This window comes from Phaethon aethereus (genome assembly GCF_964289735.1).
Source record: "Phaethon aethereus genome assembly, chromosome: 1".
Taxonomy (NCBI): domain Eukaryota; kingdom Metazoa; phylum Chordata; class Aves; order Phaethontiformes; family Phaethontidae; genus Phaethon; species Phaethon aethereus.
In genome coordinates, this window is record NC_138575.1 from 148,692,892 (window position 1) to 148,718,813 (window position 25,922).

Here is a 25,922-nt window from a genome sequence, read left to right on the forward strand (position 1 = left end):
GACTGTGATGCTTATTCACAGTGACAGTGTGTTTGGTAGGATTTCATGTTTTCACAGGATTTGTCTTGTGCAGACAGTTTCTAATTTACCTCTGCTCTTGTTTTAATTCAATCAGCTGATGGAGTGCAGCTGATCTCACAGCACATATGGCTGTTCATGTTTGAAAAAAAAACCTGAATATTTGATGGGTTGATCTTTAATGCTTTCTGCTAAAGAATTAGCAAGCCTGCTAATGAGCCAAGGGATCCCAAGTGGGGAAGGGGAAAAATACAGAATTAGATTCTGTTTTCATTCAGGTTTTTTATGTTGCTCAAATAAGAAGTACTATGCTTTACATACTCTGATTAGTTTCACAGGTTAGAGAGATTCAAGTAAGTTACTAATCTAAGCCATCACACTTAAAATGTCATATTTTCATAAATGGATGTCCTGTGGCAATGGGGAGTCACAACCTATTTGCAACGGCACCTCCTTGTAGGAGGCTTGTGGCACCAGCAGACCTGCCCTTCACTGGGAGGGATGTTCGCAGCTAGAGTCTCAGTCCTTTCACTGCCTCCCCAACTGCTTCTTCTGTCTTCCCTGAAATAAACTTATCTGCCCTCCACCTCACACCCCATTCTGCCTCCCCACGGTTCCACACCATCCCAAGGGAGGTGGCTTCTTCCATGTTAACTGGTCATGCTTGGTTTTCATAGAGTCACAGAATGGTTTGGGTTGGAAGGGACCTTTAAAAGTCATCTAGTCCAACCCACATCTTCAACTAGATCAGGTTGCTCAGAGCCCCATCCAACCTGACCTGGAATGTTGCCAGCAATGGGGCATCTACCACTTCTCTGGGCAACCTGAGTCAGTCTTTCACCACCCTCACTGTAAAAAATTGTCTTCCCTCTATCTAGTCTAAATCTACCCTCTTTCAGTTTAAAACCATTACCCCTTGTCCTATCGCAGCAGGCCCTGCTAAAAAGTCTGTCTCCATCTTTCTTACAAGCCCCCTTTAAGAACTGGAAGGCTGCAGTAAGGACTCGCTGGAGCCTTCTCTTCTCCAGGCTGAACAACCCCAACTCTCTCAGCCTGTCCTCACCGGAGAGATGTTCCACCCCTCTGATCATCTTGGTGGCCCTCCTCTGGACCCGCTCCAACAGGTCCATGTCTTTCCTGTGCTGAGGGCTCTAATGCTGGACGCAGGACTCCAGGTGGGGTCTCACCACAGTGGAGTAGAGGGGCAGAATCACCTCCCTCAGCCTGCTGGCCATGCTGCTTTGGATGAAGCCCAGGATACAGTTGACCGTCTGGGCTGCGAGCGCACATTGCCGGCTCATTGTCAGCTTTTCATCCACCAGTCCCCCCAAGTTTTTCTGTAGCCCCTTCTCTGCATTCTATTGCTCTCCTCCCTCAGCTTCCCACTGTTTCTGCATCCTGCAGCCAAATACTGTTGGCAGGCCAAACAAACTACGTCCGTTTCTCCCCAGTTCAATGACACCTCTCATGTCAACACCAAAAAAAGAAGGGAATTCACTAGGAACATCTTCAATAATTAACATCTCAGCTTTCCTGTGGGTTTCCTTTCAAGAAACCCACCACAACTCTCGGAAATCGCAGCTAAGACCGCAAGAATAGACAGATCAATCTCCAACCACTTATCTTATAAACCAAGAACTGCCTGCACCTGACACACTCCCTTTCTCCTTAAATCCACAGCAAATATATTCACAGTGCATCCAATATTGGTTGCAACAGTTAACTTAGTGGAGAGGCAGGACTCTTGCTGCTCCCATTTTTCCCATGTACTACATCAAAATAAATATTTACTCCAAACATCACCAGTCACATCAAAATACCCAGTTCCACACACTAATAAAATCAAATAGAAATCAGCCAAAATTATTAATCCTGCTTAGTAAGCCTGTGTTTTAGCAAGGAAGTGAATAGGTTGGCTTTGGGGGTGTCTCAGGAACTCGGGTAGCAACTACTCAGGGCACGGTGGAATAAGGGATATTTGTGTAGCCTTAACTCTTATTTTCCACTTCAAAGTTTTCTACAATGTCCTCCACCAACAATGTGAAAGCTTACAAGGAGTCGCCTTTTACAGCTACCGTCAAGTAATAAGGCTTTTCTCTCTTGATTTGACATTACACCTGTAACTTGGTCTTACTGAAGTTATTTACATTGAATGTTCTCTTAGAAGTTCCTCTATCCTCAATGTGCATGCCTGCAGCTGGACAGAGAAGTCACTACGCTTTGAAGAAGTTGCTATAAATTAGTGCATGGGGTTAGATGAGGTTCAGGATTCCTGCAGTGATTATAAACTCAGCAGGAGTCCTTACAACAGCTCCGATCTTGACAGAGTTACTGTCTTGTTAATCAACCTCCTTCAGGACTGGAAGCGGTTCTGCGTCTCAGTTCTTGGAGGCTTTCTTTGGAAGCTACAGTTTCGTGCAGAATGATCTGTCAATTTACAAAGTCTACAGAGTTCTGATATATTTGGTAAAACAACATCAAAAAAGGCTAGACTTAAGCCACGGCACCCTGTGTTGAACCAGGCAGCACAAAGACTACAAATTCTTGTAACATTTAGTGCAAAATAAGATTTGGTGATTTTAAAGCTATGCCTCAACTGATTTTGCAGCCCTGGGCCAGATGTTAGGTCTGGCCAAGTCCTGAAACCAGAGGGTGACAAGGTCTGTGTACAAACCAGCACTTGCCTGCTCTTGCCCGTTGGGGAAAGGAAGAACAGGGAAGCAGATGGAGCAGACTTGGGGCACACTTTCTACTGCCCTTGGTCTTGGCTGGGGAAACATGGGCATGCCATGGAAGTAGCTATCCCTTGGAAGAGCCACAGCCTGGCGTGTGCAGGGAGCACACTGTCTAGAAAGAATGTTTTCTGCTCTGTGTTGTGCAAGAGACAGCTAAAATAGGGTGCAATGTTCCTTGAAAAGAGAAATTTTAAGCATCTTCTTCCTTTTGCTGATGCTCCATACAGGCGAGTGGCCCTTCCGATAATAAACGCATTTCAGTGCGTCAGCAAAGAGCCATCTTTTCTGAGGGGAACACAAGAATTGCAGCTCCTGTGGCTTTTCATTGTCTGCCTCTGGGCACCCATACAGGAACTGTATATATTTTGTCTGAAAAGGAGCTAAACTTTAGTTTTACTGTGTGAATAGCACCTCCAACAAAAACATGGAAATGGCATTCCTTATAAATAGTCTGTTTCAGAAAACCAGAAAATCTGCGTTAAAATGGAATGGATCTGTTCAGCACAAAAAGAGGGCATGCAGAGGGCTGGAAAAGTCTGAATGCCAGTAATTTACAAAGTGAGTAGCAATGGCACATGATTGCTGTTGCTGCTTTCACTAATTATCGTAACAGCAACCACTGCTGATACGGATTTTTATTGCGAGAGCAGCAGTTCCCTGACACACAAAGTTCACTTTTCAGGACAAAAGAGAGCAGATGGATACATCTGGCCTGACCAGGCACTACAAGGGACAAGTGGGACAATGTTCAAGCATGAGAAACAGTTGTACAGCCCTGACCTCACCACTGTTTTTTCACAGTCCTTGTGAAAAAGGAGTCTCTTAAGAGAGGATCTGAAGGTAGGTATGGAGCTAACTGGGAAAATATTCAAGGCTGTTCCCAGATCTGATGGGAAGCAGGGGAGAAATTAATTGATATAAAACTTAGCAACAGGGTGACACAGGCTGGCATCACCAGCTAAGCTAAAGTGGGAGCTAATGTTAGCACAAACTGGTAGACTTGAGGCCTTAAAATCAGAGACAAATAGTTCTACTTGACGTGACAGAGAAGATGACAGTGGTGAGATGTAAAGACAAATGTCTTTGGGCAAGGAGTCGAGCTAGGAAAATGATCTGCACAGCAGTGTGAATGGAGGTGGGTAACATCGCATTTGGCAAAACCAAGGAAAGGATCTTGCAGCAATCAAGGTATGTAACAAGAATTTGGACCCGAGACTTAGACCTTTGTAAATAAAGAGCTTCAGCTGGAAATGCTGTAGAGTAACAGTCTGCAAGGTTTACGTGTAGTCTTAGACACAAGAGACACAAGGGAAGTTCAGATTAGAAAGTGATACCCAGGTTGCAGACCTGGAGAATGGACAGATTGGAGAGGTTACCCGTGATGACTGAGTATTCATGTGAGGACAAGAGCTGGGGGATGAAAACGGTGCACACTCTATTTTAACCATGCTAAGATAGTGAGCTACCGACGTGAGGTGTGGCTTTTGAGCTGTGGGTTGTTTTATTCAGTTTTTAAGCAAAGTGAAAGAATTTGTGAATAAATCCCCATGAACAAAAGGATCCAAGAATGTCCTGAATGCTTCATCTTGAAGCTTCATGAAAATATTACTTGACATATGTTCCCAAGGGAAAAAAAGAGAGAGCAGCAGCTGTGTTCACTGGTTTGGAGATGCACCTAGTCATATAGTGCATTTTTCTTCTCAGCTGGGGTCTCTCACATATCCATGTTCCTCTGCGTGGAAGGAACCATGTCTCCTCTACATTTTTTGGCTAATTTTACAAGCCAAATTGCACAACCTAAGGAAGAAGACTAGCTTCTTTGCTCATTTTAAGAGCCTTGCATAAAAAAGGGGCAAATGAGCCTCACATCACATCATATACATAGTGCATCATGAAAAATGTAAAAAGCTATCATGTATTATACTATCTGCTACTAATTTGTAACAAAACAGCAGGGACTGAAGGCTAAGGCTTGTTGAATATGTGGTTCAGCCCTACAAAAGCCTACTTTGTAAACGTTAGCGAAGTAAAAGCTCTGCCAGTGAAGTCATAAGCATTCCATCATCATCACCCTTTGATAAACTCTTTGTCCAGTTTACGAATTAAAAGCTGTATTTAGTATATTCAGGGAGAATGGAGAAATGCCTTTAGAAACAACAGGCTTAATGTACTACTAATCTCTAAACCAAATATTTATAGGCCTGTAGTTTATAAACAACCTGAAATATTTGCGTAGTGGACATCCAAGAGGTGGAAGCGCACACTGTAATAGGGAGGTTTAACCATTCCATCTACCTTGTTTGGTGTTTCACTCACTATTATATCAAATTTATAATCATGGCCAATTATTGAATTATCCATTTAGAAAAAGAACCAAAAAACCACAAGTTAAAATATATGGAAATGCTTCATTGTTTATAAATTTGCCTGCCTCAGAAAATAATCAATATCAAAGCTGATTCAAGCCAAGATCTGTCTGGGTGTATATTAATTTGCTCCACGAAAATAAACTAGAAATTACTAAGATAAAAAAAATAACAATGAAATATGGAAATAACTACGGATTTTTCACATTGTCATTATATAATGGACATAATGGACATAATGACATTACATAATGGATTCTAATTAAATCCAGGTGGAAAATGACCTTCTTAGACCTCCCTTTAAAATTAAGATTTTTGACAGTCATGATTAATGGAAACATGCACTTTGCATGGTTTGTAAACCTGAAACATCATTGTACATTTCAGTTTATAATTTATCCCATTATCTGCTTCTGCATGCATGAAGGTCAGCTGTACTGGCACAAAGTAGCAGTGAAATCCAGAGGCTCTAGAAGGTTGTTTTCACAGATTTTTCAATTATTTTTCATGAGGAAATAATTTTTCCTACTTTTTCCTTAGAAAGATGACAATCTGGGTGAGTAATATTTTTAACAGCAGTAATTGCAATATTCTTGTGATTCTCTTGTCTTTTTAGAGTAAACAAAACGGCACTGGAAAAAAAATGGTTTTAAGGATTCCTACCCGCAATATTTCTTCAATGCAGCTGTTATCTCCTGTTCCACTGTCCTGTAAACAAAATGAGAAAATAGTTTGTTTGTGTTTTAAAAAGAAATAACAAATAGCAGGTTTGAGGACAAGGCTGTCACATGAAATGTATTCCAACCCTCTATTACAGTTTCAAAATGAGGCCAAATCTTTCCAGCATCTGAAAAGTTGCACTGCTTAAAATTCTCAAATTATTCCCCATCAGCGCCCCAGGAAGATGTAATATTTGCAGTGCTTACATATGATTGCAGCATATTTGTACAAATTCATCGGATTTTCTTTACATCACTTCTGGGTGCAGTTCCCGCTGTCTTGGATACACTGCGCACGAGTAGGCAGAAGCAAACCAGTTACTTCATGCACATAGATCAAACACGGGCATTTATTTATATCAAATAAACAACACGTCTCGGCGTCCTTCGCGCAGGAAGGACTCCGCAGTGACGCGGCCCATGCGGAGCCGGGTGGTGCAGAGGGCAGGGGCACCCGTGGCGCGGAGGGGAGAGCGGCAGAGGCTGCCACACAGGCGGCAAGGCTGGGCGCGGGCCAGGCAGCGCAGCGGTCCTGGGAAGGCTGGGGATCTCCTAAAATGCTGACCCTAAGCCCACCCGTACACTGCAGGACTGAGCGCGCAGAGGAATGCGGCTCTCCTGAATGGTGTGGCTTCCTCTGGAGCCGTTCTGGAGAGGGGAAATCAGAGATTTGGCAGAGCCAAAATGGTGCCTTATAGGAACCGTCCAGCCGGTGCCTTACCTACATACGTGCTCGGCTTGGTTGTTCGTTAGGACCCAAACTTCTGCCAGCGAAGACGAGGCAGCGCGAGACACCGGTCCGCCATACTGATGCCTCCCTCCCCTTCCTGACACCCCCCTGCCCACAGTTCGCTTGCGCTGCCCGGCACGACTGGGAGGCGAGGGCACACCAGGGGTGGAGGCGCTGATGCTAAGGGGCTGCCCTGATCCGGCACCGTCTCCACCGATCCAGGTGGCTGCTGCATCGAGCACATTTCCCGGGGATTTACCTCACCACAGTAAATTCCCTGACAATTCCCCGAAGAAAGGTTTTCTTCCTGTTGCAGCACAGAACTAACTCAGGAAGCAGGAGACTGGGGCTTGAGGTCTTCCCATGTGGGAAGGGGGGATGGAAAGAAAACTAATACGATTAATTACTGTCCCCAAAGAGCTAGTAGGGAGGTGAGCTTGGTCTTCACCTCTTGTTTCCAAAAAACACCTGGAGGTTCCGAGTTTTCAGGTATCAAATATCAAAGCAATTTGATTTTCCAAAGTGCTGAGCTCTTGTCACCTGGAAATCAGACTTCTCTACCACATCTACACTTGAGCACCCAAAAAACCATGAAGCACTTTAAAAAATGGATACCTCCGTGCCTGCCAGACCCAAATGATACCAGTAGCCAGTTTGTGCACGTCCTGGACACTGTCACCACCGCTCCCCAGCCTGGGCTGAGTGACCGAGGACGTCAGGATGCGCATCCACCTAACAGTTGTGACCAAGGTCAGGAGTATGGCAGCCGTGCATATGCAAGGGAACAGGTTTCATATTCTTTTCTGGCTGTTATTTCATGCCAATTTGTAGAAAGTCCTAAGTGCTTTATTGTCGGCACGCCTGCTAAACCTTTGCTGAATATGGCCCTTGATTGCCAAACAAATCACAGAATCACAGAATCACTAGGTTGGAAAGGACCTTCAAGATCATCAAGTCCAACCATTAATCCAGTGCCACCATGTCCCCTAAACCATGTCCTGAAGCGCCACATCCACGCGTTTTTTGAACACTTCCAGAGATGGCGACTCCACCACCTCCCTGGGCAGCCTGTTCCAATGCTTGACCACCCTCTCAGTAAAGAAATTTTTCCTAATATCCAGTCTAAACCTCCCCTGGCGCAACTTGAGGCCATTTCCTCTCATCCTATCGCTAGTTACTTGGGAGAAAAGACCAACACCCACCTCACCACAACCCCATTTCAGGTAGTTGTAGAGAGCGAATAAGGTCTCCCCTCAGCCTCCTCTTCTCCAGACTGAACAACCCCAGTTCCCTCAGCCGCTCCTCATAAGACTTGTGCTCCAGCCCCCTCACCAGCTTCGTTGCCCTTCTCTGGACACGCTCCAGCACCTCAGCATCCTTCTTGTAGTGAGGGGCCCAAAACTGAACACAGGATTCAAGGTGCGGCCTCACCAGTGCCGAGTACAGGGGCACTATCGCTTCCCTACTCCTGCTGGCCACACTATTTCTGATATAGGCCAAGACGCTGTTGGCCTTCTTGGCCACCTGGGCACACTGCTGGCTCATATTCTGGCATTAACCCTTTCTGGAGCGACGCAGCTTGACAGCGTTACAGTCACCAGGAGGTACACCACTGATTTCAAAGGGAAAGCAACTAAGCGTGCTATAAAGTCAGCCTTTGGAGAGTTACTCGTATCTGACGTAGTGGTGCTGAAGAGAAGCTGCAGCCCTGTGCAGAGTGCCCCGTTCTGATCTCAGCGCTGTCCCCGAGGAGCCGCGCAACACCGCGTGCCGCCTTTCCTGACACTGGAGCAGTAGTGCAAGCGCAATACGTCATGTTGCCAATGAGGCTAAGAAGACAGACAGAAACACCACAACAATCTCTGGATATTTAAGAATCCTAAAATTCATATTAGTTAATTTTTATTTCTCTCTTCTCTGTGTGTTTTCCTCCATTTTCACCCTTTCTTTCCCCAAACCGTGGCCTATGACTTGTTATCCCATTAGCAATAGTGGAGAGTGTAAAGCCCTCACCATGAGCACCTCGTTTACAGAGCTACAAGTTTACTGCCTGACCTCAAGTTTGCTATTCTTGTCCACTGCCATCTTAAAGAAGGAGGGATGAGATGACTGACCATCTTATGCTGCATACAATACATTAATCATATGGTAAAATGATGCTCTTTATTTTTGTGTGAAGGCAAAGCTATTGAACGTAAATTTGGCAATAAGCTATTTCAAAGAAGGTTTAGAAACAAGCTTCTGTTACAAATTCAAGTATTCCTCCTAGAGGTGTAATGAAATAAGTCTGCAAATACTCATCAGCAAGAAATTACACTTTCCGTTACCACAGAACTAAAACTATAGCTATTCCCCGTAGCAGATCATATCTCTGCGCAGGGATTAAAAAGAATTTTCACATCTCTCTCTCAATATCATCACACCACCTTCGAAAGGCAAAAAAAAGCTGGAAACACAAAACCAAAGACAAGATATGCAAAACTGAAATAATATTTGGAAAAAGCCCTCAATTTCTATATTTTCCTCTTTGTTCTTCATCTTTTGAATGCCAAATATAAATTTCTTAATTTAGTTTTCCTTTGAATACTTATAAGGATCTTATATTACTGTTAGTATCAAACTTTCTAGAATAAGGCCAAGGAAGTTAAGAGACTGTGCTCTGCACACAGCAAGCAACTTCAATTTCATATGGCCTGGGGCCATACTATTTTTTTCTTCGAGATATCATATGATACAATGCAGAGAGTTATTGTGGAATCTACGGTATGTCTGAAAGTTGTTTGTATATGTTGGTATAGAAAAGATTCCTGATTTTTACTCTAAAAGCTTCTCTTCTCTGCTACATCTCTACTCACATTACAGAGGAACCCTCACTGCCCAGGAATCTGGCAACCTGAATTCAACTTCATGGCCATATTTTATTTAAAAAAAAAAGCAAAAAAAAAAAAGCAAAAAAATAAGCTGGTGAACGTTCCTCAAAATCTGAATTAAAAGATGAGATTGCATGACCTGCAGGCAACAAATAGCACCGAGCACTCCAGGCACTATTTGCATCAGTGGACTTGCCTGATCCAAACAATATTGCGTCAGTCCCGGCTGCGTGACGCAGCACCTGCGTAAGGCTGATGTCGGACATGCTGGCAATCTGTGCAAAGCAGTCCCTCCACCCTCTTGATAGCCTGCACACCACAGTACACTTCTGCATTAAATGTTAGTTACTTCAAAAAGAAAAAAAATGTTTTGAGGCTGCTGTTCCTGACTAAGCCGAGGACCCGCCACCCTGTATTTATCCTGACACTGGTGAACCCAGCTCATTTGCCTCCCTTTGCATTTTGCGATCTGTCATAACAAACTCGCCTCACTGAACCTCCAATGAACCATCAGCGAAATACTGGCAAGGGGAGCTGTCAGGAGAAGTGGGCGCCAGCCTCTTCCCTCTCCAATGCTGCGCCCATTACCCTCACTCCTCAGTCAGCGCAGCCTGAAGAACACCAGGCATCTGCGCTCACGTGCGGCTGGCGTACGGTCTGGCAGGAGGATGCGAGGAGCTGCTGCCGAGGATAACGGCAGTGGCTGCTGAAAAAATAGCCGGGAGCATTGCGCTGCTGATAACGCGAGCAGCTAATTACCATGCAAAGCACAGAGAACTGTGAGAAACAAGACTGACTAAAGGCTACATCAAATTCTTGAGAAACAGAATGTCGTTTCAAAAAAAAGCTACATCTGTACAAATTTTATTTCAGAGCATTACTTTATTTTTTCTTCCCTTATGAAGATCTTTCACATGGAGATATATAAAGAAAACTCTCTGAAAGGAATTGCCTATCTGCCGTACTTCTCCCTCCTTTCAAATCTTTGTGTTAAGGAAAGAATGAAAAATCTTCTGCATCTCAATTTTAGCCTAAGAGATTTTTATGGTGTGAGCTTTTGGTGCTCTTATTATTTGGACTGTGCTAAGCGCTTTTACAAAGTCTCCAGAAGTTATTGGATTTTGTCTCCAGTATAAATTAGGTGTGATTAACATCTTCAGAGGGCTGAGCTACGTACTCAGCCTCGGCCACTTGGCAGGATCCAGGCTGGCTGTGCTGGTGCTTGAACGCTGGTCATCTGCGACCAGCAGCACGCCAGCGGCCGCCACGCATCCACCCTTTGGGTGCCACCTCTGCCTCCAGGGCAGCTCTCACCCCCGCGATGAGCAGCGTTGCCTAACACGGGGCTGCGGAACTTCCCCTGGGGCCTAACGGGAAGCCTCAGGCAGTAAACGTTGTCAGACAATAACCTAAATCCATGATTAAAAGGAAGAGGAAAAAAGGGAAAAAAGCCCACACTGATGGACCTTGATCTGAAAGAGTATTAGAAATGCTTCTTCGCCAGGCAAAACCATGAAAGTATGGAGACACACGCACATGCGTGCACATATGTATATATAACATTTTCTATACAATCCATTTGCTAGAAAGGCACTTCCAAGTATGAAAAAGAAAAGTAAAAAGTCCTTATCTTTTTACTTATTCATACATGCTGCCTCTTGCCTGTTGGATTGTGGAGAACCATTGCCCTCAACAAAGCTTCCCTTCAATCATTTCTCTGAAGAGATCTTAAAACCTTCAAGTCATGGAATAAAATGTTGAAGTTTAACAGGGAGACGTGTCTGAGACCAGAGCGGTGACTTCTGGGGTTTCTGTGGAAATACAGCCAGGCTGTGTAAAGGTGCTTTTTGGAAGAGGTCATTTGCAGATGCCCAGGAATAGTTTTTAGACATTCAGGGCTTAACTTGCTGTTGATTTCCTTACTTGTGCTACATCCTCCAAAAGGCTCTTTATGGGATGGCTGTGCTGAACCCACACTGCTCTGGAGCGAAAAGGCAAGAATATGGACCTCAGGAAAGGTGGGCTAGTTAAGACATTAGACTTCAACCTGGTTAAAAATTCACTTTTTTGTCCCTCAGGAAATGCCCACTTTTTGGAATGTATTTTTATTCTGAATTGGCAGTGGGGGCAGGCACCTACATGTAGATTTCATCCTGTTGGCTATGCTCCCATTAAAAAAGTAACTGTGTGACATCATGACCTTCAAAATTAAATTTTAAGAAGTGTTCTTCAGTTCAGTTGAGCCATGAAAGTTTGATCAGATCAAAACACTTTAATGACAAATTTTAAGAAATATAAATAAAATTTGTAGTTACAGAATAAGATATGGCCTAAATCAAGAAATCATTAAAACAAAATATTGAAATGTTTCACTCCGACTCCAAATCTGGTAATTTTTTACTTTAAGAAAATATTTTCTTTAAAGAAGAATGAAAATAGGCTTGGTCAAAATCAACATAGATGCAGACATTTTCAGTTCTGATAAACTGGAATAGTCCCATAGAAAATGGACTGAAAAGGAAAAACCTCTGGCCAGAACAGAATTAAAAATGGTATTTCTCTTTTTTTTTTCCCTCTAGTGAGAATGGCATTTCCACCCTGATGCGTGACGTGAGACCTACCAGCAATGTTTCCATCTACTTTAACAGGGCTGGACTTCAGGGAGCCGTGGCATACTGTAGTCGTTTCGCTGATGGGTGTTAGTAACGCCAGGCACTTCGCATCCCTTGAACAGGGAAGACTCCTTGTCTCTCTCTGAGGATGCAGGCAAGAGGGTCTGGGTGGGGTTATGCCAAGGAAAGAGACATAAAGAGACTGCTGAGGAAGCTTGATTTTCTGTTGTTCCTGATATTTGAAAGCTTTACTTTACTCGTGCTGTTTCTTACTACTAATCTGGAGTGCCAGCAGCCATGGTCTGCGGATACAGTAGTTTTTTCCTGTGCTCTGCACTGCTGCGAGTAGGAGCTGCTTCTGTTTTAGTATGAGGAATTGGTGCTGCTTCCTTAGACACAGCGACATACAGGAGGGAGATGGGGATGAACAGCTGAATTCTCCTCAAGCTCTGTGTCAGAAAGTGTTGCACTAATTAAAGTTATTAAATCCATCTAATTTACAGTGACTGTTAATAAACTGTTACTCTTTATAAGTCCATTCTCTTTTGAAATGGGGCCTTCATATTTATTATGGGGATTATTTTTCCTACCATGGGATCTTGCAACATTGTTCTTGGTTCAAAAGGGAAGAGGAGAAAGGTTAACAAAGATTTTATTTCAAGAAAAAAAAAGAATAAAGAGCAAGTAATGAAAGTCATCTAGCTTTGCTTTAATGAAAGTATCTGGCTATATTTAATTGGGGGTCTCACTGCAGCTGGAATATCATGATGCCCCAGTCTTGTACCAGGAACAGGAAGATATTCTGGCTAACTGAAGAAGAGGAATAAAAAATATCTGTAGATAGAGAGAAACACCACAAATGATCCGATAGACACACTAGAAAGGAGACGCGAATCGGACAAGGGTACGTTTTGCTTTTGATGAGTGATACTCGTAACAGTAGCTACAGATACTCAGCAGCTCACCCACAACCAAGGCAGAAGAGCAGCTTTTGGAGAGCAGAGCCTTCAAGAAGGAAGGCTGCAGAGGAGTTTATATCCAGTGTACTGCAAGTCTTGGGCTGTGCTGGCCCTATACTGAGACCTGAGGGGCCAGAGTGCAAGGAAGGATCCCACCTCTGAGGTTCAGGCTGACGTCTAGTTGCAGATGGATTTTCTGTGGATGTGTAAGCAAACGCATTCACCATATTGTATTGTATTGTTTTATTATTTTTTTAAATAGCAGGGAGACAAGATTAGAGCGAAACTCCTCCAGTGCTTGCCCGTGGCCTGCCCCGGAGCTTGAAGCAACTCCTGCCCATGTAGTGCCTGACCTAAACTAAGTATGGAAAGCCCAGGGTCAGAAAAGTGAGATAGTGCTGAAGGGCTGCCGTCTGGGTGGCTGCTGGGAGCTTCACTAGAGCTTAGGCACCTACAGCTCAGTTTGGAGGCGATTTAGAAGGGCTGGGTCCAGCCACGTCAGGTCATCTTCAGACTGATGAGATGGTCTGAGTCCAAGTCTCAGTCTCCACACCACAAAAAAATCAAGAGAATTAAACACCAAGAACCCTTCTGAAATCTCCCCACTCTATCCACTCCTAAGGGCCATTGAACAATCAATGACTGGAGCTGCACCGGAAACATTTCATCTAATAAAAGATGCTTGGGAGCCTCAGATGAAACCTACTGGCAGATTGGTGGAGCAATCTTACAGGCTTTTACATTATATTCATAAAAATAAAAATCCAAACATGCCAGAATTACACTGTGACCCAGAACAATAAAAGGGAGCTGTAATGGAGAAAAACTGCATTGTTCTATTAATAAAATATAAAGGTTTTATCGTTATTGGGAAAGATTGATTGTATCAAATCGATACCATGTCACAGTATATTAATGTTTTTCTTCACTAATGAAAAAATGGGATCTGATGTGATTATACTCTCCTGCTACTCATTTGAAAAATATAATGGGATGGTAATAATGAAGATTGCAACTTGCAGTTTTACTTCTTGCTGTATGCTTGATCCTGGGAGATGCTCTGTAAGTGACCTCGGCTTTCAGTGAAGTCAACAGGAGCTGAAGGTAACTGGCATTCACAGAAATGCTGTCAACAACTCCCTGAACGGACTCCACAGCCCCTCTTCCCACCCAAAAACTGGAAAAAGCCAGTGGGAACCTCTGGAATTGCCTTCAGCATGCTACATTTTCTGCAGCACTGTGTGCATGCTCTGAACGTATTACATGATTGCTTGCTTCACATAGTGGTCTCTGTGTTGGAAAGTTTCCATTGTGGACACCAGAGACTTTTCCTTTTGCAGCAGGAAAGGCTTTTTAGTGAAGATAGTCTTCTCCCCTCAGCTCACGCAGTCCTTCAACAGCCGCCCCAAGGACCCTGCCCCGGGAGCGATAGGGATCAGCTTTTCTCCCCATCAGATGCCTGTCCTCCCTGCGATGCAGATGGCCAATTAGTGTCAACTGGAATGTGGTATTTTTAGTGATGTGGACACTCATCCGCTAGGACCTGGACTGAGACCAACTGATTGCATTTAATATATTGTCTCTGTTTGGGGAGAATATGTGACATCTGTAAAGCAGCAACAGTTGGAAAAACAAGTATTATGGAACTGTTAATCTTTTTCTGACTTTTTAATATGAATATACCATCAGCTAGTCTAATATTCAATAAATTAAATGGATTATTTTGCCAAGAGATCTTTTAAAAATGCTAATTAACAATAAATCAATAAAAACTATTCAACATGAAAATCAATTACATCCCTGTTTACATTATTTAACTCCAAACATTTCTGTTTTGTGTGCTTGTAATTAGCAAGCTATAAAAGATGCCATAAATAGGCGCATAATGAGAGGAACTGTTTATAAATGATAATTGGTATTCATTCCCACTGAGCTAAAGGTTATGTGATTACAAGCTATTGCGTGAAAAGGGTTAAACCTCTTACAGATAGAAGATATTACAGTACACAACTCTGCAGAAATCTCTCCCACAAAAGGTCCCTGATGGAAGAAAGCCTCTGTACATGAGTGTTTGATGGAAAGGGTAACATCTATCAGGCACTCCTTAAAGCCTATTTACATCCATTTAGAAATGGCTCATGGGGAAGAATCTACCCTTTGGGCGATGGTGGAGGAAATAAGAAATGGAGCCCGGCATCAAGAATTCAGTATTGATAAAACATCATCATCTGAACAATATCTCTATTAAGTCAAAAGGAAAGATATTTAACTGGATGACCATCCTGTTAACAAAGCTGAGGACAGGACAAAGCAAACAAGGGTGGTTTCTGTCATTATGGGTAACTAAGATGTTGCTCTACCCAATACCTCACTCAAGGATTAGGGCCAAAAAGAGTCTGACTTTCACAGAGGACTAAAAGAGGATTACAGGATGCAGCCAAGAGCCCAAAACACTGAGCAGCAGCCTGTATCTCCAGAAGGTAACACCAGGCTATTTCTCGTTATAGGTTGCTACACAGAGCTGAAAAAAATGTTTCGTAGGGAGAAAAAAACACTCATTAATCCCTGTTGCTGAAAGCCGCCTTCTCAATTTTAGAGACTGAGACCTGACCTACACTTAACAGGTAAAAAACCCCACGATCTGGAGACCAGAGTAACATTTGGCTTTCTACGAAAGCCTTTTGCTACTCCAAGGATGTCACCAACATCTGACAGTTTTATCTTTGACAGTGTCTCCTCCCTAGCAAAATAAATCTCATCCTTTCACTATAACTGCTTTCACGAGGGCAACAATTATCAAGAACGCTTGATGGAGCAGGTCTGAAGTAGAGGCAGACCTTTGAGCATCCGACGATAAAGCAGGCAGAGTTAAACAACCTATTTGCAAATCCGGAGAGAAACTACTTCTTCTACCTTGTCTAGGCACAGCTGATGCATATTTCCTTTCTTTTCTGGATTATACTTAAAAGGGAATTAGTTTTGGCCTGACACACTTACGTTGCACTACTTTCCTTGATTTGAACAAAATACAACTGTCTCATGGAAAAACTGAATCGTGATTGGGAGTTTAAAAAAAAAGTTTATTATATATAAGGAACAGAGCACCCATATGCATTGCATTGAGAATGACCGCTCAGTCTCATTGCTAAGACCGCAAAAACATATTCTGGTCACGGCAATTACGACCTGGGCACCTATTTGCCCAAGACGGATATAATTTGCTACCGGATACCCAAAGCTTTATCAATGAAGATGAACAATTGTATGCATCTGCATCTTTAAATCAATCCCTTGACACCTCTGGTCAGATTAGGTGCATTCTCTTAAAATCCACACGGAAGTTGATAAATAGCACAATCCTCCAAGCTGCAGTGAAAATCTCGGCAGAGCTTTACTGTGCTCTCAGCATTCCTGAAAGTCAACAGAAAAATCCAGCCAGACTGTGGTCACTGACAGACTGATGGAAACACACTCACTGCAAAGCTACTGAAAATACTCTCTAAAGGTTTCACAGAGTTAATAGGACATGTAAAATTTCAAATAAAATGTCAGTGCTGCAATGTCTTAGGGCTCAGACATACAAGTTCCTTCCACTTAAGAACGTACATGACACCATGTATATATTAAGGTATCCATATATATAATGTATGTATACACCATACAAAAATCCTCTGTAAAACTTTCCTGAAAATGCTCAAACCAACCAAGCAAGCATCAAATCGTATCAACTGTAGCCTTAACATGGGAATTAATAAATTCAGCAAATCTATAAGGTTGCAGAGTAGACAAATAACTTCCTTATTTTTCCTATCCTCTCTTTCCCAAATCCCACTGAAAGACTTATTTTCTCATCAATTCACCGCTGGCCCATATTGGTCCTCTTTGGCGAGGGACAGAAAGCCCTTTGGACAGCTAGGCAGGAACCAGGCACTGCTGTGCTGCCTTGCAGAGGACTTACCTCCAGAAGTCAGGATACCTCCACATTTGCCACGTGCCCCAAAAAAACATCTGCCCCAAGGAGTGGCAGCTGCCCAGCACTTGTCCCCACTTTCCTGTGGGCTCCAGGCCAGCAGCCTACTGTGGGCAATCACAAGTCCACAAGCAAGAGAATAAATAATGTCTCAGGTTTGGGGAAGGTTGTAGGTAGCTCCCAAGTAGTTGTATGCTACTAGTTAACATTTTTTGAGTGAAGCCACACTGGTCCCTCAGGCTTGGAGGACAAAAGGTTGGCTTAAAACGACCGTAGTCATTTCTCTTTTGGCTTTCACTTTTCTCTTCATTCCATACATTCTCAGGTTATCTCCTTTTAAAAAGGATATTGCATCCAAGTCACAATGCTTTCTGATCTTCTTTTGCCTGCCACTGTTACAAGTAACAGTGAAATACAGAAAGAAAGTAGAAAGAAAAATTGGCCTCAGCTTTTCCAGATTTTGCATCTTTGAAGGAGTTTGCTTGTCCTTCCAGTAGAGTAGCCATTTGCCAGTTCCCAGCTGTTTGCATTGAGCTCTCCCACACAGCTAGAGGCTAATGGACCACCACTTATAAAACCCGGAAATACAAAACTGTACAGACCATGACTATTGGCCATGTTAATCAGAGGCAGTAACCACTTTTTAGTGTCACATTAACAGTTTAATACAGAAAATGAGTAACAAGTCGGTTTATAACAATGCAGTGCCATAGGGGCATGACTGGTGTACGGAGTGCAAAGCTGTGGTGCCTACAGACAACTGCTCTTCCAACAGCCTTACTGCCAAAAAAAATATTTTAAATCCTGTATGCACCAGCATTCACGCACATGCAACACACAATACAGTGGGTGGAAATAAAAGGAAGAAATAGACAGTGATGGTAGAGTTTAATTTTTACTGGGTTGCAGACTAAAACCAACAGTATGCTGCATGAGAGGGGTTTGTGAATTTTCTCAGAAAGGTTAGGGTGCCCTTAGGTTTGGTTCAAGTTTAATTTCCAAAACTTTCATTGGAAAGCTTCAAAAAGGTGAGCTGCCTCTTGGATTTCTATTTTTATTTTTTTGAAGAGATGAGGCCATCCTCCATTTAAAAACAGGTTATTTTGTCTCTAGGGGAAGAAATGTTCAGTGCAGCCTCGTTTCATTTTAAATGGAAGGTAAATGGAGAGAAAACCTCTAATACTGCTACGGCTTACAGACATTTCCATCTAGGTCAAGTACAACAAATATGCATTTTTTAAGTGGCAGAGCCAGGTCTCTGTCCCTGTGAAAAATGGAAGGTCTTGTGGCACCCCAAATTGTAACAACGTGTACAGAAAACAGGAGTACAGCTGGAAAACCTTTGAGCCGAGAAGCCACATGCTTCCCTTTTGTTATGTGATCTTGATGAATTTATTTCTGCAGCTTTTATTCATGTTTCAGGATGTTGAATCCTTTAAACTTGTTAGTATTTTCCTTTTTTTATTGTTCTCTGATGCCTTTCACTGTTTTATTTTATTCTTTTGTTCCCCGGTGTAATTGAAGGTAATGCAGTCCTGGGCCTATTACCCTCCATCTCTTTGATCTGGCAGTGGATATCAACAAAGAAGTTATTTGTTCTCAACACATTAAACCCTTCTGTGTAGCTTTTTACAAATTCTGTTATGCAACTTTGATACAGCCTGGAACGAGTTGTCAGGTACCGAAAGGCAGGGGAGCACAAAGACCTCTCCAAAAGTCAAGCTATGAATGGTGTCATCTTGCTGTTTCACTTTCAAAGGTGGCTCATACGGGTTTGCTGAATAGGAGTCGTTTGACAGTAGACATCTGAATTTGTATCGCAGACTCTAAGACACCTTTATAAGAACTTTGAATATCTTAGTTGAGTCCTGAGGATCAAAGCTTCCTATGCAATAAACCTATCACGGGTTACCCAGGGAGATATTCAGCATCGGTAACAATGGCAGCTGATTTGCCTCGCATAACAAGCTACCGATGGAATATAAGGGTTGCGATCAATACTTTAACTAGCGAGATAAAAATCTATCTGAAACTCAGGAATTATATTAGGGTCTCATAATTTACTTTATAAACCATCTCCTATAATTTTAAGACACGCATACATCGAGTGTTGCTTGAAATACATTAAATCTTGATTTTTCAAATCAGAATACTAGAATAGTAAGTAGAATTGGCAGCATAAATGAATATAATGCATAAAACACAAAAAGCACTTGGCTGGCTTTTGTACACAGCATTAGAAACAGAGAAACACATATTGTTTCACAGTGATCTGCATTACATATATTTGTTATGGGTTTGAAATGCTCCAAACTATTTGTTTTGGATGAGAGAGGATGCTCTGCATTTATGATATATGATACCGCATTGTCATCAATTGTCATGCTTTGTTTATAGGACCAAATAATTTGTAATCATCAGATTACTATGTTGAGTCTGCACTCTGGTTTTCAGAGAATGCTTATTAAACAGATCAAATCCTTGTATCTTTTATTTGCTTGTTTATGAAAGGAAGGATGAGTGCCTCATTCCCCTGAGAATTAACTATTTGGCGAAGGGTTGGAAGTTCCAGGTGCCGGTTGTTCTTGGAGAGGAGAGAAGGCCAAAGCTGCTCTTGGGCTCCGATTTTTAACTGTGTGCCCATATTGCCACTTATAGGTAATAATGCCAGAGAAAACTGAAGAAGATGCAAAAGGCGATGCATATTCTAAGGGCTTCCTTCGGCTTTCTGGCTCCCTTTCCACAGCCATACTTCCAGCAGCATTTCCTGCACATTTTATCTGCAGATGTCACTCTAAGTCACTTGCAGCCCAGCTAAATATTAGGGCAGGTAAGAGGACGAGGAAGCCCCACCAAAACATGGATGCTCCTGTACCATCTGCACCAACAGGTACTTTGTGAGGAACGGAATGAAATGTCCTTGGCAAAACCCTCTCTTTTTCATGATCCTTTTTCTGCTGGAGAAATACAGCTAAGAAGCAAGATACCCTAGCAAGGGTTGCAAAGACTGCTAGCTGTTTCTGTGCAGGGGAGGTCACAGCCCTGGCAGTCAGGAAATGGCCGGTCGCTCTTGAGTCTGCTGTAGGGCTGGTGGAAAAATCCACACTAAACAGCGGTCCCCACCTTATTTAAATTTTATAGACATTTATACTATAAACACAACAGGGTTTGAAATACCTCCAGATGGGAAATCAGTCAACAGCGATGGGCTGAATGCCTGTAACACTTAATCCCTGGGGACTGTACAGGCACAGCAGGCCATCTGCACAAATGGCCGACGCGGGTCTGCGCTTAGGGTCCCAGGCACAGGAGAGCAACAGCTCCCGCTCACTCACCGCCCCAGCTACCTTGCTGATGGCACTACGCCTTAAACTCAAGATGCAAGGAAACAATGGGATTACTCATTCCTAGAAAACAGCTACAAAATCAAGCCCTCGCCTTTGCAGAAGCGTGGTATTGGTTCATTTGCCGCCCAGAATCTCTGCACCTCTAAGCTAAAGAAGAAAACAGCAAGAACGAGGCAGAAGCCAAGTGTACATTTCCATCCGTATCTCCCTGTACCGATACTTTCTCGGAGGTCCCTGCTTGCATAGCAGCTGCTGAATTGCTGCAGTTTACAGTCTGGCATCTTAGAATAAACCAGCACTGACTTTGGCTACTTGCAGCCATGCAGGTGCTGCTGCTGCATAAGCAGTTGATGGATCCCCACAGCAGAGGCAGGAGCTCTTCACCTGTGCCCACCCGTACGTCAGACCCCGCAGTCTGTACAAGCACTAACCACAGCGGCAACTGCAGCGCGAATGCACCCGAAGTCACCCGTTATTTGTGCCTCATTGCAGTCCAGAGCAGGATCAACGTTACCAACGCCAAAGGTGTGACTTTTGAAAGCGGCGTATCCTGCCTTTTCATCAGGTGGAAAGGATTAAATGGGTGTGTCTTGACTGAAAACAGTCTGTGGTAATCTGCATTTTGCATGCATGCACGGTACCATGAAGGCTCGCGGAGCACTTTACAAGCGCACAATCAGAAACACGTATGTAAACAGATGCATATGTAATATAGTACATCTAGGTATGTAGTGGCATTTAGAACTTTAGATATGGAATATGGCTACAATGCAATATGGGCAACGTTATATATTTTTAGGAAGGATAACAGAGAGTATGTTTTGTAGTCTAAAGGGTTGGAAGTATTTTAGGTAAGCAGAACGTAATACCCTCAGAAACTCAGGGTATCAACTGAAAAAAGAAAAGTCCTAACAAACCCTACAAAAACCCCCTTAAAAACCTAAACCGGGTATTCTGAAACCAAACAGGCCTGTCCACAAGACCCCTGCTTTTTCAAAGCCTGCAGACTTTATGCTGATTTCTCAGGCTCAGCCCTTCACGAGGTGGGGGACAGGGCATGGTGCACACTGCAGCAGTATCTCCAGGGCTTTCACTCACAGCAGCTGGGTCTGGCCATGGGTTGCCACCGAGAGGAGGTCTACAAGGACTCAGTAGCAGCTCTCCAAAAAGCAGTCTGCCATTGGTGCCCAGAAACAGCTCTAGCACGCTTCGGGAAGAAAAGCAGCCAAATGTTTCTGTCTGCCCACCTGTTACCTGGACACAGTGAGGTCACAGTGTTACGAAATGTTCCCAGAAATCTACAGGACATATAATGGTGGCTGACTAGCAATTTCTTCAGAAATCAAAAAGATAACTATAATTGGGATCTTGTGTTCCAGATGATCAGCACCACCTTGCACATGGAAAAATCAATATGAGAATCCGTAGAATTAGGTATAAGGAAATACTTTTTCCTGCATACTGCTACCTGTTTTACTGTCAGCTGGACTTCTTGCAAGGCATGGAGGATGGCTTTGGAAACGGGAAGGAAAACAAGATCAAACATTCCTACCTCACATGACAAAGAACAAAGCAAAGCTGTACGTCTCCTTGTTTGACATGCTCTCATGAAAAGCTATCTGAACAACTGGTGCGCTCCTCCAGCAAGGCAAATGAAATCTTTGACTTGTTTCACCCTTAAGGTCAGATATCACTGCTGCTGAGCAGATCTACTTCAGGAAGAGTGGAAGAGGGAACCCTGGTGAAATTACAGTTTGCGCTCAATAAGGTTCTAAACTCTAATGTTTGATACAAAAGCAGGGTGTCTTCTAAGACAAACCATAACAATACAATGATTGTAATAGTGTATAATTTACCAAAATATTTTGACATTTTTCCACAGATAGTCTGTTTTCTGATATTTGCATACCTTTGACTCTAGAGCATAGGCATGTATAAGCACTGAAGGAGGCAAGACAGCAAGTAATTATTTACTGATTAAGGAGTGGATGGGACTGAAGTTTGAAACATTAGCATTCCTATTTCACCCTCATCCTTCCAGAGGAGGAAGTAGGAGAGATGAAATAGAAAGTTTTCAACTCGTAGAGATTCCTAATTCATGGCATTAATGCCATAAATCCCTCCTCTTTGCTCTTTTGACTTACTGCTGTCTCCTGGTATGCCCAGGTCAGCCACGCTCAACTCACATTTACTTTGCGGAGGTGGTAAAGGTTACACAACTCAATTTTTTTTCCATTTCTAAGAGAAATGAATCCAAACTCAGCTAATTTGTATACAGCTGCAGGCAATATAAACATGGCTGGTTAGAATTCTTTATATAGTATAAGCCTTTGTACTCCATACTTCATGGAAGTTAATAAGTAGGTGTCAAACTCTGAATTAAAATTCCCAGAAGAGGACACAGCACAAAGGACAATAAAAATGATTTTTAAATAATCATAGGGATAAATAGCATCCACTTCTGACAAATGTAAGTGCTGGCATAAAATGTTATTAGGCTACAGAGATTTTCTTTTGTTCAGGAAGTATGTTTTATTCTCCAGCAGTGTCATTCATCATCCTAATGAGCCCTCAAAATGTAAATTAAATAGCAAAGACTGATTCATTCAAAAACATCTTTGTGCTGTGTGTTAAACCATTTTTCTACTTTTATCCTTATATATTGGTTCATTCTTTCATTGCAAAATAACCCCTCAGCCCTTGTGTACTTTAATGGCCAAGTTCAAGCAAAGCATATTTTCAGTAAACACTGTTTATTCATTGGTGCTTTTGGTACAGTAATTTGAAAAAAACTCACCCTACCTCATTTAAAAATGTTGTGCCCCTTAAATTATATTTGATCCGGAAAATCTCAGAAACCCGTGCATGCATGTGGTTTTTGTTTTATTCAGCGTCACTTAGTCCAGGGAAACCCTCAATGGAAAAGGATTAGTAGAAATTTCAAACAGCTCTAATTTACTGAACTGAATACATTAACAACTAAGCAAACACCATACTTTTGGTAATGGCAGAAAAAAAAAAAAAGAATCCAGGGTCATAAGCTAAATTAGTTCAGATTTCTTGTTATCTGTTGATAAGGACATTATAGATTCTTACCAGGAATGCGGAAAAGAGGTTTCATACCTGACCTGAATTTATGCATGAGCACACACACAACAAGAGCGACAAGGAACAGGGCTTCTCTGGAGCCAATCGAAACAAAAATATAACAGGAATGGAAAAAAACAGCAAAAGCATGTGTGGTTTTGGTATGATTAGTCTTCAGTTATCTTGTTCTCTGCCTCTTCCATTCTCTTTTCCTTTCTCTAATGCTTCTGTGAATCATCTTCAGCTTTTTTTGTGTGTATATATGTTTGTGTATGTGCAAAACGAAGATGAAAATATTAATAGAGGGAGCAAAGTTTTCCTGATGACAAGAATGCTGTTTTTAAACTGCATACGGAAGATTTAAAAGCCACAATCTTCAGAATAAATTACATAAAATCTCAGCATTCAGTGACATTATGCTTTTATGAGGTCAAAATGTTGGAGAGAGACACCAGGGGTTACAATGAAACCATCCAGCTGTGAAAGAGGTAAGTACATGTGCAGTGTCTTGCTGGCAGCAAGACAAGGGATCCAAAAAATGGCCCTAGACCAAGATTTCTTTTATTGCAAACCCAGAGAGAGATGAGTGATGCATTGGTGTAATTGAGTTAAGAGAACCTAAAGATGAGGTTAAGTGTTACAACTTTTAGCTAGAATATCTTTGATGACAGGTGACCTTCTGAAGGGTTTCTCCTAAAAAAGTTAAAATGGTGATTTATGAAAGTTCTGTGATGGCTCCACACTGCAACTGTTAAAAAGACCACACATGTAATTAGGTTAAACTCCACTAAGCAGAAAGACCAAAAAAAAAAAAAGATCAGGACTATGGTATGAAATATTATCACTTAAGAAAATTAAGCATCATGAACCCTAGCTGAGAGAACTTAATAAACCATCTATCACTTATCTTTTGAGTGCTGATTCAGAAATCAGACTAGCATTCACAACTGCAGTGATTGATTAAAACAAATGCGTACAGTATAGTAGTTTATAAATGAAGACAGTAATTTACAAATTAAGACAGACTTTATGCCTGCAGAATAAGTTGCAGAAGCTGAAAATATATTTGAAGATACTTCAAATATACTCAACTTGTAGGAAAGAGTCACATGATGCAAAAGCCATCTGAGTTTATGCTTTGCTCAACTAGTCTTCAAACAGAGGAGCTACCAGATGAAAGGCCTGCCTTTCACATGCTTGTGTGTATACAACACACCTAGGTACACTACCTGTATTTTGACTAACTATCCTTTTCATGAACACTGATGTATTTAAGTACCTATCAATACCTCTTTTTTTTTTAACACCACAGTGGAAACACAGATACATGGATCCTATATACTGCTGCAAATGAGAGTCTCTCAAGTCAGCTGTCCAAAACCAAAGCACAAAGAAGGAACAGAGGCTCCAGAAAATCCTCCTGTTAGACCTTCGGCCACCCGAGAAATCATAAAAGAGAAAGTAAGCAATGGAAACTCTTTATTCTGACCCTCTAACAACCAGAAAACAGTGAGATTACACATTTCATCATGTTGTTAAAAGAATACTGTAGATCCACTATTTAAAAGCTCACCCACAATACCGCAATTTTAATGCATACTTAGAAATGAACAGGGCAAGGCATTGCAGCTTTTTTTTTTTTTTAAATCAGTTTGCATTTGATTTTTAAAATCCAACAGAAATAGCAACAAAGGAAAAGTTAATGGGACTGATCTGCCCTCGAGTCTTCCGCCTCAGTGCTTCCTGCAGCGGGTGGAGAGGCTACCTGAAGGTTAGCCATCAACGTGGCACAAAATTTGCAACCTCTGCTCTTCCTTGGCACCTGCAGCCATTTAAAACATACCCCCAAATAAATGCTCTCATCTGGGACCCGGGTATGGTCCTGACAAACAGTGGACTGTTTTGCTTCTTACCTTGCGCTCCCAGAAGTGAGGTACAACGCAAGAAGCTGGTCACTAAATCTGAAATTATGTTTGCTGTTGCGAATTCAGGCACCAAGAAAATCACAGTCCACAGCTACAAAACAGCCTCCAGCTCCTGGCTGCATGCCACTCGTGCTAGCTACAGTAAGGAAGGGCTGAGGATGGCTTGGATTACCTTCGGATGGCAGTTGCCACCACCATGTCTTGGATGGCTCAGTGGCAAGGTGAAACCTGGAGGCGTCACATTTTCCATGATGAGCCAGGGACCATCAGTGGCAATGAAACACTGGGGCTGAAGAGCCATCCTCTGGAAAGCAGGAGGATGGTGTGCTGTAGTTCAATGCTCTCATCAGTTGCTCCAAATAAAGGAGGAGGACAAAATCAGGAATGATTTTGTCAGATTAGCTGATGTTTGTTAATGATCCCCCCCACAACCTCTGTCAACCCTAGTTCAGCTCCAGTTGCTTCCTTGGTATTTGAGGGTGGGCAATCAATGTCTAACAAAAGACTTCTAAACAGGGACCCTGTGGAGGGGTTGGCAACAGTTGAATCACTCCAGGCTTCAGCAGTGCTCCAAGATCAGCAGT

At 42.5% G+C, this 25,922-nt stretch overlaps 1 protein-coding gene across 1 annotated transcript in view; it reads right to left on the reverse strand.

Moving 5' to 3' along the window:
- The window catches only part of AFF3 (ALF transcription elongation factor 3), a gene marked incomplete at its 3' end in the record, with an annotated part of 327,368 nt that overhangs the window by 169,240 nt on the left and 132,206 nt on the right, over positions 1–25,922 (reverse strand). Inside the window, exon 4 of the mRNA XM_082014341.1 lies at positions 5,783–5,827. Within this exon, the coding sequence (XP_081870467.1) occupies positions 5,783–5,827 (45 nt within the window). The remainder of the gene's footprint in view (positions 1–5,782; positions 5,828–25,922) is intronic.